The following is a 12,703-nucleotide window of genomic DNA, read 5'->3' on the forward strand; positions in this document are numbered from 1 at the left end:
AAATGTTTCAATTTTATTAATGAGATGGTCGACCCTGAGTCGTACAACATCTGTATTTTTCCGTCTTTTGCTTGTCGCATTGGTAATATTATTAGCAATAAATCCGTTTTTTTCTGTGCGCGTGGCATATCTTTAATATGTGTAACGCGATACTCAGATGCAGGTCGCGGTTGTTTCTTTCTCGCTTTATCCTGCTCGTCTTCGCTGCTGCTACTTGCGCTATCGGCGTTCCTTTTCTGTTGTCGCGATTTCTTTCGGTCGCGTATATTTTCTTCGCGCGTTTTTTGCTGATTTCCGATTTTTTGTTTATCTGTACTATGTTTCGGTTTTCCGTTTAGGCTCCAGCATTCGTCGCGGCTGTGTCCTGTTCTTTTGCAATGCGAGCAGTATTTACTTATTGCGTTTATTCGCGAGGGTTTTTCCGGTTTCGGGAGCGCATATCGGCTACTTCGACAATCGCGTCCGTAATGTCCGTTTTTTCCGCATTTAAAGCATTGCGGTGTCGGATTTTGACTATTTCGCGAGTAACTTGATTCAGTTTTATTTTTATTAACAAAACTACTTGTTCTCGCTGTTCCCGGTCTGAGTTTTTCTTCGGCGCTCGCGCCCGTTATCGCTTCTTGGAGCGTCGTATATCGCTGCGCGCGTACGAGCACTTGTAATTCGTCGTGTAGCCCGATCTGGTAATTTATTAATGCCTGCGCTTGGATTGTTTGTTGAATCGTGCGTTTCGATAATGCGGAGTGCTCCTTTCCTTCGATCATCGAGTCGTATAATTTCATTGCTAGTAAATCAACGCGTTGTCCGAAAGCGTGCGCAGTTTCATTCGACTTTTGTTTTAGCGAATTGAATTCAATCTGTAAATGTGTCGTGCTTTGTTTTGACTGGTAACAAGTCTCGAGTTGCTGCTTTAATTCGTCGAACGTTTGTATATCTCGCGTCTCAAAGTCCTGCATCGCTTTCCCTTTTAATTTTGTAAATAAGATGGCTTGAATTAACGATTCTTCATCTGCTGGGTTTATGTTTTGAACAGCGTATTTGCACGCGTTTAAAAATTCTTGCAGTTTATGTCGCGAGGTTCCGTCGAACTCGGGGATCATTATTCTCGCTTCCTTTAACGGTAGATAATTCGGGGCGACGCTTCGTCGATTTCTGATATCGCGTCTCGTTCGCCCATATGTTGTTTCAAACGCATCGTTATCGTTTTCCCTGCTAGTGTCTGTATGACGGGGTAATTGTGCGTCCGCGCTTTCTAGTCGCGTTACTCGTATATTTAACGAATGGATATCCGCGCGTATTTCATTCAAAATGTGGATTATCTGTGTATAATTTCCTCTTTCTTCGCGGTTGATCTCGGGAGGCGGCGTGCGGTCGGCCTCCGCTATATTTTGGTCCATTTGGCGGATGGATTGCCGCATGTTTTCTATTTCCTCGTCTACCGCGCTTTTCGGCGGGTTCGCGGGAGTGCGTTCTTGCGGATTTCGCGATTCGGCCATATTATTTTCCTGTTGGCTATAAATCTCTTCCGGATCGAACAGGTCGCTCTCGTAGGATGTTAACGAAAATTCGCGTCATAAAGATACTCTACTTGGAGTTCTGCTAATATACGGTCGCGTACGTCTAGTCTCGCGTTGGGTGTTGTCAGTGGGGTGAGTCGTATTACGCGGGAGTAGGTTTTCGTCCAAATTGTTTAATGGAAATTCGCGTTCTGTGACAACGTTTTCCGGTAACTCGGGCTCGCTTTCGCTCGAGTATTGCGTTTCTAAGTTTTTCCACTCGTTACAAAGATTTTCTCGCGGTATTAAGCTTAATTTAATCGCTCGTCGGGCTGGTTCGCTCAGTAACCATGATCGGTTCGCTATCGGTTTCGGTATATTCGAACCTTCCGACATTCACGCAGTGATAATTATTAAATTTTTTCGGACTTACAATATTATGACGGCTCGCATGATCGCTCGCTGTGTTAGTAGGTCGCTGACGCTGCAGTCCTTCGCTCGGCGGCTGATACGGCTGATGATGCTCGTCGTACGGCGGTCGTTGTCCGGCGTCGGTGCGTTGTCCGTGGTGTTATCGTAGGTCGCGATAGTTGGCGGCTCACGTTTCTGCTACAACTGTTGTGGCGATGCTCGTTCAATTGTCCTTGCGTTGTCTTCCGTCGATTGTGGTTTCCGTCAGCTTACGTTTTACGTGTGCTGGCGTGCCTGTCCTGTTTACACCCTGGGTGCTTTGCAGGTCTTGGGGAAGGCTTGTTGCTTCCGTCCGTCAACTTCAATTGAATTGATTGGAGGAGCAATTTGGAATTATTTTACTTCAAACAAGAAAACGGAATGGATTTATTATTTCTAATTTTTATTTTTTTATCTCATTATGCGTTAATCCATTCCGTTCTCTTGTTGGAAGTAAAATAATTCCAAATTGCTCCTTCTGATATTTAATATTTTATTCCTATTCCTAATATTTTCTCTATTGTGCGCAGGGCCTAAAGCCCGTATCAGACTACGCATTGAAAATTGAAGATTGACGATTAAAGATTGGAATTTAACTAATCAGAACAAAAGGAACTAAAATTTCCTTGTCCTGATTGGTCAAATTTCAATCTCAATGCATAGTCTAATACGGGCTATAAGGGCCAATTTCGGGCCAATTTCACCAAGCTCAGTTAGATGAACCGACGGTTAAAATTAGCAGGGTGGCCAACAGAAAATAGAGGTGAAGAAAAACCAAGTATTCATATCATTTCAGTTGGAACGATCTTGGATATAAGAACAAACTATGAATGCCGGCCATAAGAAGAAGAAGAAGTCCATGAATATATCTATGATTTCCTCGATATGACAAGTTTTGTAACCTAAATAGTCGCCAACTTTAACTATTAATATTTCGCTTCGTGGGGCAGAGCGATACTTTTTGCTATATTTTTTCGTTTTATGCAAAACATCGAATGAGCATAATTTTATCGATATTTGAGGTGGGGCCGATAAATTGAACAATTATCTAGATATTAATTATTGTGCTAGTCATGAAAAGATAAAGAACATTATTGTACGAGAATTTCTTACATAACTGAGCGAATTTGTTTCGTAAATTGATGGTTTCAAACACGCAATTCGTGCACATGAGGTGTTACAATTTCTTTTTATATTTTATTACAGATAAAAAAAACGTATGATTCAAGGATTTCTTTGATAGATCATAAAACTGCAACATGTTGGAAAACATGAACAAGGAATTGGCGTCTATAAAATCACATTATTTTCTTTACAATGCTGGTGAGTTGAATTGAAATTCTACATCTTCAATCATTGTGTTATATATAAATGTCTCTTGTGTTTTGTATTGATTGTTGTTTATTTACAGCGACAGCACCAATGGTACAATTTTTGCCAACAATCGGAAAGCAATTAGGCTTCTCCGGAACATTAGTTGGCACAATGTATACAGTATTACCAATTTCTGGTCTAATCGCGAAACCATTGTTTGGTAGTTTAGCTGACAAGTTTAAATTGCATAAAACTTTTTTTTTGATATTCCAAGCTGTATTGACAATAGCTTTCTTTTGTATTTATTTTATTCCTGAAATGGATAGGAACGCAAACGTTACTCTTATCTGTGACAATAACATACCATTTCTAGAGATTTGTCCACAGAAAGAATTTTCACCAAAAACATTAAATGCTGTAATAGTAAAAAATATCCATACTAACTCAGTTTGTCAGGTGTGTATAAATTGAATATAATTTTTCGTCCTATGTATTATTCTTTTGTGTATTAAATATATAGCAAAATTTTTTTTATAAATATTTTTTTATAGTTATCCTGTGAAGGAGTACCTCATGGTTACATAGAATTATCTGGCAAGAATGTTTCCATGAACAGTACATTCAAATTTAGTGCACAATTTGATGTATATCAAGATTTACTTGTAAGAGAAAATTGCTATGGAATATTTTGTCTGTTCTGTGGAAATGACATTAATATCTTGTCGCAAAAAATAATTTACAGACGAGCAACTGTGTAGATGTAAAAGTGCATATGTTTCTGGATGATGTTACTCAAGTTCCAGTTTGCGGGGACCGACTGAGAACTAAATGCATGGCAACCTGTCACAACAACATTGCATTTAATCATCTTTTACAAGAGGCCAAGAATTCGCACATTGATACAGAACAGTCTATATATCATTTCTATTTATTTTTTTGGACAGCCATAGTAAGTTGGATTGGAATGGCTGTCGTGGTCAGCATAGCGGATGCCATTTGTTTCGATCTGCTTGGTTTGTATTCATAACGCGTTTAACGTAAATAAATAACACTGATTTTGTGAAATGGCTATTTTTTCATATCATGAACTTCAGGTTATGAGAGGAGAAGCGATTATGGGAAGCAAAAGATGTGGGGCAGCATCGGTTTCGGCATATTTGGTATAAGCGCAGGCTACCTAGTGGACCTTGTGAGCGAAGGACAGTATGAAAAAGATTACACTTGTATATTTTACATTATGCTGATAGCTATGATCGCTGATATCATTGTAGTTGCTGTAACATTGAAAAAGGTATAAATGATTCCTAAATATATATAATTACATATACGAATTAGAATTAAGATAATGCAGAAGTTTGGTATACTTCTTGCTTATCAAAATAATCCGAAATTGGCAAATAATGGGAGAAAGCAGTATCATTATAGAAAAATCCAGAATGCTCTACGGGTGAACCTTCACTATTTCGGGAGCTATTGAGTGTTGTCAGAGAAGGCAGAGTATTGGTGTTTGCCTGGTGGTGCATAGGCGCTGGGATGTGTACAGCAGTTATTTGGAACTTTCTGTTTTGGTACAGTGAAGATATAGCAACCAGCTCTCATATTGCATGGATTAAGACTCTGCAGGGTCTTATGACTGGCGTTCAATGTTTCTTAGGAGAATTACCCTTCAATTTTGTGTCGGGTAGTGTATTGAAGAAACTTGGCCACATTAATGTCATGAGTCTCGTGTTGCTCATTTATGCAATTAGGTAAGAAATCAAAAATCTTTAAATCTTGTTACATATAATTTATTATTTTTACATTGTTCTATGATAAAAATATCGATGTACCGTCGCAGATTTATGGCATATAGCGTTATATCAAATCCTTGGCTGTTTTTAATTCTTGAATTGCTCCATGGACCCTCGTTTGGTCTATGTTGGCCAACAATGGTGTCCTATGGTGACAAAGTGACACCATCTGGTACCAAAGCTACTATGCAAGGCTTTGTCGGTGCTATCTTTGAAGGAATTGGTGGGTCATTAACTTTATATTGCATAAGAATGTTTCTTTTTTTTTTTGTATATATCTTAGCATAATTCTTTATTCCTTTTAGGAGTGGCAAGTGGTAGCTTCATATGTGGTTGGTTGATGGACACATTTGGAGGTGTTATATTACTAAGAACGTTTTCAGTAGGTGCACTCTTATGGTTGAGCGTATTTTGGTTGCTGGAACTCTTACTGAGGAAAATGAAGGCTAATCCATTATATCGAGGCCATAGTCGTGAGTAACGATTATGTGGATGTATATCAAAGTACATAGTAAATGAACATATTATTTTGAGATTCATAATTAAAACATATTGTATTCATAAATATTTAAAAAATTATATATTAAAATTATAATATATTAAAGAATCTGTCATCAAAATTGCAAATTTTTGAATATTCTATACATTGCATGTGTGTTAAAAAAATTTGCACTTTAATTAATATTTATTATAGCCATTTTTTCTTCCATATTTCACAATGTTTTTCTTATTATCATTTTTCAGATTTAGCAAATTATGCTAATCCAGACGATGCTATTCTTATGACGATAAGTCAAGAATTGCAAACCTATTAATAGAGCAATTTTATGTGAGATGAAAATATTGCACAGTTGAAATTGAACAAAATTAATTTTTCATTGCATATGCACCGTGTGCTGAAAGAAATATTTGTCTCGTGATATTTTGTCTTTTTATAATATTCACAAGATTTTCAATCATTCAGTATTATATGTCATAAGTGTAAATTATATTGATGTATACAATATCATTGTAATATATATTTTTCTAGATTATGTTTTTCGTTTATTTACCTTTGTATATTTACGCGTGCCATAAAGATGATAATGATTCCAAATTTCACAAAGATAAAAATATCACAAGTTGATAGCTGTGTGTATGATTATATATATTATACACACACTCGTACGCGCACACATGTATGTATGTGTATGTATGTATATGGAACATCAGAATATAAATTGTGAAATTAATAACATATCATATAATAAATATTCAGATATTTCGAATATTTAAGATTATGATCAATAAGTGAAATTTTCTATTAATTCCCGGATCTCTATGCGGGAAAATAGTTGATAGTGGATTTTACATATAGCATTGCAGACCTTTAATAGAAAAATGTAGTTGTCAATGAAAAGAGCGAATACTGAAATGTTACAAGGGAAAATTTCTGTGCATAATACGATTGAGAGAGAGAAAGAGATTAAAAAATTATCAAAATTGGTCAGCAAAATATCTCAACCATTTATTTTCACTATGAATCCATTTTCCAGAGATTACTGAATAACAAATTGTTATAGAGCATGCCTTTTTGATCGCAATCAGTTAATTAGCAACTTTCTTCCGAATCTTGTCTAAATTCTATCAATAAAAAGCTACAAATAACTTTTCTCATACTGTTCGTACTGCAACGTGTATAATCTTCGTGTAAATTCCGTGTATATCGTTTACCGACGATACATGAAACGGTTTTTGCTTTCCAGTGGCATTTAGTCTTGTTTCGGCATCGATAATCGTTGGGTGAGGGAACATGACGGCGAAGTGGCTCGACCGCTATTCGAGGGTTCTATCATAGCTTGCAGATTGGAGATTTCGCCTGTCGCGGTCTCGCAACAATCGTTCATGATGATTCCGCCGCCTGGATGGATGAACGCGAGGCTGCCCTCGCTGGACGAAGCCAAACTGGTCGATAGAGGCGGTGATCGTTCTTTAGGCGACGCTGAGGAAGCGGGATTTGCCATGAGCGAAGCATTGGAACACGTAGCGGTCTCCAATTTGCCGTGAAGCTCGAGTATACGACCTTCCAGTAGCAGATTGATCTCCACCTGCGCTCGATACTTTGATTCGACAGCTCCCAACTCGAACGCGTGCTGCTCCTTCGTTTCTTGTAAGAGTCGTTGCAAATCCACTAACTGAGTCTCTTTGCGCGCTTCTTTATTTTCTAACTCGCTTAAACGTGCCTTCAGTGCTTCCAAGTGCGATGTTCGCGATTCCAACTGTCGCCGAATATCTACAAAAAGAATTGATGATATGTGTGTAATTTGTAGCGTGCAGGAAACACTAGTTTTAATTTTTTTTTTTAATCTGCACATTCGAACGCTTACTATTTAATTCTTCTGTATAAGATTTTTGAACTTGTGTCGCTTCTTGTTTAACCGTCGGTGAAAGAATACTTGTATTTTCTTCAAGTCTTAATTGGGCCTATGCAAAGGTAAAAGAAATGTGTCCACAATTATTTCTCGTATAATATGTAATAACAATTTTTTACAAGTAATTCAACTGAAATTTTCATAACTAATTCACATTATGCTAAGATAATTTTTTAGTTCGAAATTTATACAAATCATATACTGTATAAATCATACCTCTCCTAGAAGTACAAATTTTTTCTGCATAATATCCACAATGCGTTCCAGTTCTTTACCACGATCCGCAGCTTTTAGAGCTGCTTTTAATTGGTGTCCCGCATTGAATAGTTCCGCCTCGGTAGAACGAAGTTGTTGTTGTATTTCAGTCGCTTTTTTTTGTTCGCTTTTCAATTCCAATTCAAGACATTCTAAGCGTTCCTTGAATGCATGACTTTGTCGTTGTTCTTCGATGCACTATATGCATAATAAAAGTGATTAGTCTTTTTTGTATATTTTTTTCAATGTCATAAAAATAAATATATATTTTAAAAAGTCATACTTTAGTTTGCCAATGATGCATAGTTTCTTTGTATTGTTCCTCAGCTTGATGTGCTTCCTTTTTATTATGTTCCAGTTGTGCTTTCAACGCTTCCACTTCTCTTTCTACCATTTTTAACCGATCGGTCTGCAAGAGAAATAATGCCAAATCTATTATCCAAATTGCGCATAAAAATTTGAATAAACGTTATCGCATGAAAAGAATTATCAACGGACCAAAGCAAGATTATGCTCTTCCCTCGATTTACCGAGCAAACGTCGATTACGTTCGGCATGGACCTCTCGTCTTTGCCTTTCAAATTGCAGTTGCATTTGCATTAATTGAAGTAATTGATTAGTGCAGGTTGGATCTATACTATCATCGTCTCCTCCTTCTTCTTCTGCATCCTCCTCCCCTTTTTTCTTTTGCCTCTGCCTGGTATTGTTTGTTCCTGTAATAAACCACTTTGCTTGTCAGAGATATTTTCATTCTTACACGTTATATGTATGTTATTTTATATTTACTCGTTTTGTTAGAGAAGTTATTCACTCTTGTACAAGTCTCGATATACTGATCGAGCATGCTGATTGGTGATAGTCTTGAGTCAGAGCCCTCTTGGCTAAAATTTTGGATATTCTGATCTAACACTCCCAGGAAAAGATATTCATACGGAAATAGATCACACGTTTGAATGCTGACATCCTCGCATTTCGCCGTTCCTATTAATTTGGTTGGATTTATTACGTCTTCGTTATTACATTTTTTCTGCATTTCCATATCCGGACAAGATTTAGAGTGCCGAATCTGCGAGAGAGAGCATTTTTTCGATCAATTATTATAATTGTTGCAATGCAAATTGTAGTTGTATATAATAATCTTTGGGGAAATTTTTCATGTTCTTTTATATTCCTACTTTGTGTGTTACATTTGAATCCTCCGACGGGAAATGACATTGAGAATATAGTCGAAGTTCATAAATTTTTTGCGATATCGAATCGGCCAGAGCACTAACTGTATTTTTGTCATTTCGTGCTTCGGATTGTAATTCGACGTATTTTGGCATTTCAATTGTTCCATTTCCATGTGAACTAACTATCTCCAGTACCTATATTATAAAATTATATATAATATGGTTTTTGTTTTGTTCTTTTTTTATTCAATATAAATGATCCATTAGATAAATTGGAATTAAACCTCTTGATCTTCTTGCCAAGAATCATTCTTCCCGTTTTGACTTATCGCCATGTCTAAGAGCCTTCCATTTTCTTCGTTATTACTCACTAATTTTTGTGGCTGTTGAAGAACACTTTGTCTATCGGTCATAATCTTACTTAGTCTATGCGACAGAAATCCATGTGCATTTCCTACGATATCCATGCTTCTCACTGCACCAGTAGAAGAGGAATTTATCGAAGTGGGCGTTGATGGCCGAGAAGATGCACTGTTGCTCAACGCATTTAGAGCACGAACTGCATTAGATCCCAAAGGCGCTTGCCTCGTTGTTAATTTTCGTAGATCCTATATAAGATGTAATAAATATTTTTCTCTCTTTCTCTTTGAGAACACATGTATAAGAAAATTATTTTCATATACCTTAACAGGAGTAGTTTCAGGAGTAGCTTCGATAGCAGCCTCGGGCGGTGAAGTACCACTTCTATTATTATTAGGCGTCGGCGGGGCAGAGCGTGGCTCGTGGGATGTATTTTGAAACGGTGGACTATGTGGTGACACTGCCATGCTGGGTGACCAAAATGTATCATCTTCCCCATTACTTATCTCTACAGTTGTTACTCCTCCGCAGATATTTATCGACGCACAAGTAGTGGAAGATTGATCTGCATAGGTAAACAGGTACATAAATAAAACATAACTTTTTACATTATTTTAAAACATAACTTTCTGCATTTTTAGATATGAAGATGATAATGTTAACCTAGAGGTGGAGTGCACCGAGAATTAACTACGCTTAAAATTTCTTCTCGCCATTTGTCTAATGTAAAACGGCCACATTCTATCACAATATCGTGATGTTCCATCTTTTTCCACCTATTAAATGGAAAAGAAACGACGTATAAGAGTAACCTCGACGCACTGTGTAACATAAAATATATTATTTCTCATATATATATCAAACATGTATACCTAGTGGCTGAAATTTCTGCATCCTTGGATGCTGTAACGAGCAAAGGATGCATACGTACAGAATCCAACATAGGTCTAATAGTATGAGTAAATGTAGCCAATTGATCGCGTTGTATGTATTGTTGTTTCAAGTATGATATAAAGTTGCAAGGATACATCGCATACAGTCTATGAAATAAGCTGTATAATCCTACCTACAATGGTGGGATGATAAGTAAAATTTTGTTAGCTTTTCCATCTCTCTTATTTATAAACGATCATTAAATCACATCGTTATTCACCTGCAAATGTATGAGGTACAAATGGTCCTTGTCGATGACGTTCGGTACTGTACTGGTTGAAGTAAAAGGGGTAGAAGAAGAAAGTAAAGATGACTGATAATGATAATAAGAGGCCAAACGGCCAAATACCTCAAATATTTCTGGTAAATATGGCCCTAGAGCAGCAGGTAACATTGGTAACAACATCACTAACAAAAGTAGGGCACTCATAAGTGGTAATATATCTGCCTCCACCTTGAAAAATACGGTCTTGCAAAACTATCCATTTATTTAATTCCTCTTCAAATATTTATAAAGTTATTTCTAGATTGAATGTCATATTGTTCAACATGTAAAATTTTAATTGTGATTTGCATTAAGTACTATATAGTGAATAATTATTAGCATATAAAAAGTTATAAATATAGTATAAATTATTTCAAAGTAAATTATACATATATATGAAATGACTCGTAATTCTACAACAATAATTAAAGGCATATATGGAGTTCACAAATTGATGAGAAAAATTAAAAATATGTATATACATGTTTATGTATACCAATGAAGAAAGAAAAGAAATGTTTTACCTTAAGTAATTTAAGTAGATCTCTGAATAAAGCATGATTGGCTAGCTTGTACAACCAAGTAGGCTGACGTCTGGCTATATGCCCAAGTAATGTGAGCGCTTGTATTCTTTGTCCGCTATTGCCAGGTTTTGAAAAGACATCCGATAAACGATCCAACAGATGCTTGTCATGTGGATCTCGAACTCCTGCTAATACTTCGGCAGTCCTTAAGGAATTTGTGGAGAGATAATAATCAAATAATCCACTTACCAACCAATTGTCCTTAGCTGTAAATGTAATCCGTCACAATTAAAAAAAGTTAAGTAACTACAACCTAATTACTCTAACACACTAGAATGTGCACATATTACTTACTGCATAAGAAATGATCGTGAAATACTTTCTTGATCTCCTCGACCTCTCCAAGTTTATTGGATTCTAGCAGGTAGAATAATTCGGCAGCAGCACTGATACTCATTTTGACGATTGCCTTTAATGGTGGCTCGGCTCAAAAGGTGCTATTCTATCATGATCTTTTGATCAGGCGGTAGAAATCGGTCTGATAACGTCGCTTTGAGGCATCTGCCGCTTATCATGCAAGACAGGCATCATATGGAGCGATGATGCTAAAATACCTACCGAAGAAAAAACAAAATATATATATATAAAGAACACAAAATCTAGCAGATCGCTAGACGATCGTAATCTTCTGTATCAGTTAGTTTGCGATATTCTACCGGAGTACTAGGAGCAAATACCAATTGCGAGAATCAAAGAGAACGAAACAATCGAATCGAAGACAAGAATAATGATCATGCGAATTTGCGTACGAATTATCGTCGAATTTACACAGACTGTCAGCATGCATATTCTTTTTTCTTTACAATACAACGGAAGAGTGTTACGGGGCCGTGTAACCGCAAAACTGTCATTTGCATTAACGACCGGTCGGTCGATGATCCTTGCGAGACTCTACAGGACGCGGTCGTCGCGAGATCGAGTAACCGGATTGTAAATTCGGACGTGTCCGAGAATGAATTATTAACAGAAAATAACTCACCCGAATATCATCGAGTATCTCGAACAGATTTCCGTGAGTTTTATGGCGACTGGCGAGTGGTGGGGTGGGGAAAATATCTCTTTTCCGGGCTGCCTTGTGGCGTTCCTGCGGCAATATTTGAAATTACTTTGTTACCAACTTCATTTAGGGCTAATTTCACCAAGCCCGGTTAGATTAACCGACGGTTAAAATTAGCAGGGTGGCCAATAGAAAATAGAGGTGAAGGAAAATCAAGCATTCTTATCATTTCAGTTGGAACCCTGCTAATTTTAACCGTCGGTTAAGTGCCGGTCTACAATAAATGATTTAAGCCCTAAGTCTTAAGAAATTGACTAATCACAGTCGAGTATTCTCCTCATACTTGATTGTGATTGGTCAATTTCTTAAGGTTTAAAGGACAATAGGTGGTTTAAGCCCTAAGCCTTAAGAAAATAGACTAAGTGCCGGTCTACAATAGGTGATTTAAGCCCTAAGCCTTAAGAAATTGACCAATCACAATCAAGTATGAGGAGAATACTCGACTGTGATTAGTCAATTTCTTAAGACTTAGGGCTTAAATCATTTATTGTAGACCGGCACTTAACCGACGGTTAAAATTAGCAGGGTTCCAACTGAAATGATAAGAATGCTTGGTTTTCCTTCACCTCTATTTTCTGTTGGCCACCCTGCTAATTTTAACCGTCGGTTAATCTAA

At 37.0% G+C, this 12,703-nt stretch overlaps 2 protein-coding genes across 6 annotated transcripts; one reads left to right on the plus strand and one right to left on the minus strand.

Moving 5' to 3' along the window:
* Positions 1 to 2,772: 2,772 nt before the first annotated feature.
* LOC115234140 (major facilitator superfamily domain-containing protein 6) lies at positions 2,773 to 6,084 on the plus strand. 3 transcript variants are annotated; one of them, XM_029804922.1, is made up of 10 exons: positions 2,773 to 2,968; positions 3,153 to 3,269; positions 3,358 to 3,716; positions 3,812 to 3,922; positions 4,003 to 4,273; positions 4,355 to 4,551; positions 4,686 to 5,008; positions 5,098 to 5,273; positions 5,356 to 5,561; positions 5,795 to 6,084. In XM_029804922.1, exons 2-9 carry the CDS (start codon positions 3,206 to 3,208, stop codon positions 5,529 to 5,531), a joined length of 1,677 nt encoding a protein of 558 aa, XP_029660782.1. In that variant the 5' UTR covers positions 2,773 to 2,968; positions 3,153 to 3,205; the 3' UTR covers positions 5,532 to 5,561; positions 5,795 to 6,084. The 3 variants fall into 3 exon arrangements, with proteins under 3 accessions (XP_029660782.1, XP_029660781.1, XP_029660780.1); XM_029804921.1 differs by having other exon boundaries at positions 5,356 to 5,554; XM_029804920.1 differs by having other exon boundaries at positions 5,356 to 5,523.
* A 448-nt stretch (positions 6,085 to 6,532) lies between these two features.
* On the minus strand, positions 6,533 to 12,102 carry LOC115234138 (hamartin). Of its 3 annotated transcripts, none has more exons than XM_029804917.1 (15): positions 12,010 to 12,102; positions 11,325 to 11,584; positions 10,971 to 11,236; positions 10,402 to 10,635; positions 10,121 to 10,314; positions 9,912 to 10,024; positions 9,572 to 9,813; positions 9,173 to 9,496; positions 8,892 to 9,083; positions 8,503 to 8,782; positions 8,215 to 8,429; positions 8,000 to 8,125; positions 7,678 to 7,914; positions 7,417 to 7,513; positions 6,533 to 7,322 (listed from the first exon to the last, which is right to left on the minus strand). In XM_029804917.1, exons 2-15 carry the CDS (start codon positions 11,425 to 11,427, stop codon positions 6,802 to 6,804), a joined length of 3,144 nt encoding a protein of 1,047 aa, XP_029660777.1. In that variant the 5' UTR covers positions 11,428 to 11,584; positions 12,010 to 12,102; the 3' UTR covers positions 6,533 to 6,801. The 3 variants fall into 3 exon arrangements, with proteins under 3 accessions (XP_029660777.1, XP_029660778.1, XP_029660779.1); XM_029804918.1 differs by lacking the exon at positions 12,010 to 12,102 and adding an exon at positions 11,780 to 11,909; XM_029804919.1 differs by lacking the exon at positions 12,010 to 12,102 and adding an exon at positions 11,687 to 11,705.
* Between the last annotated feature and the right edge of the window lie 601 nt (positions 12,103 to 12,703).

This window comes from Formica exsecta, unplaced genomic scaffold (genome assembly GCF_003651465.1).
Source record: "Formica exsecta isolate Colony F162 unplaced genomic scaffold, ASM365146v1 scaffold1948, whole genome shotgun sequence".
Taxonomy (NCBI): domain Eukaryota; kingdom Metazoa; phylum Arthropoda; class Insecta; order Hymenoptera; family Formicidae; genus Formica; species Formica exsecta.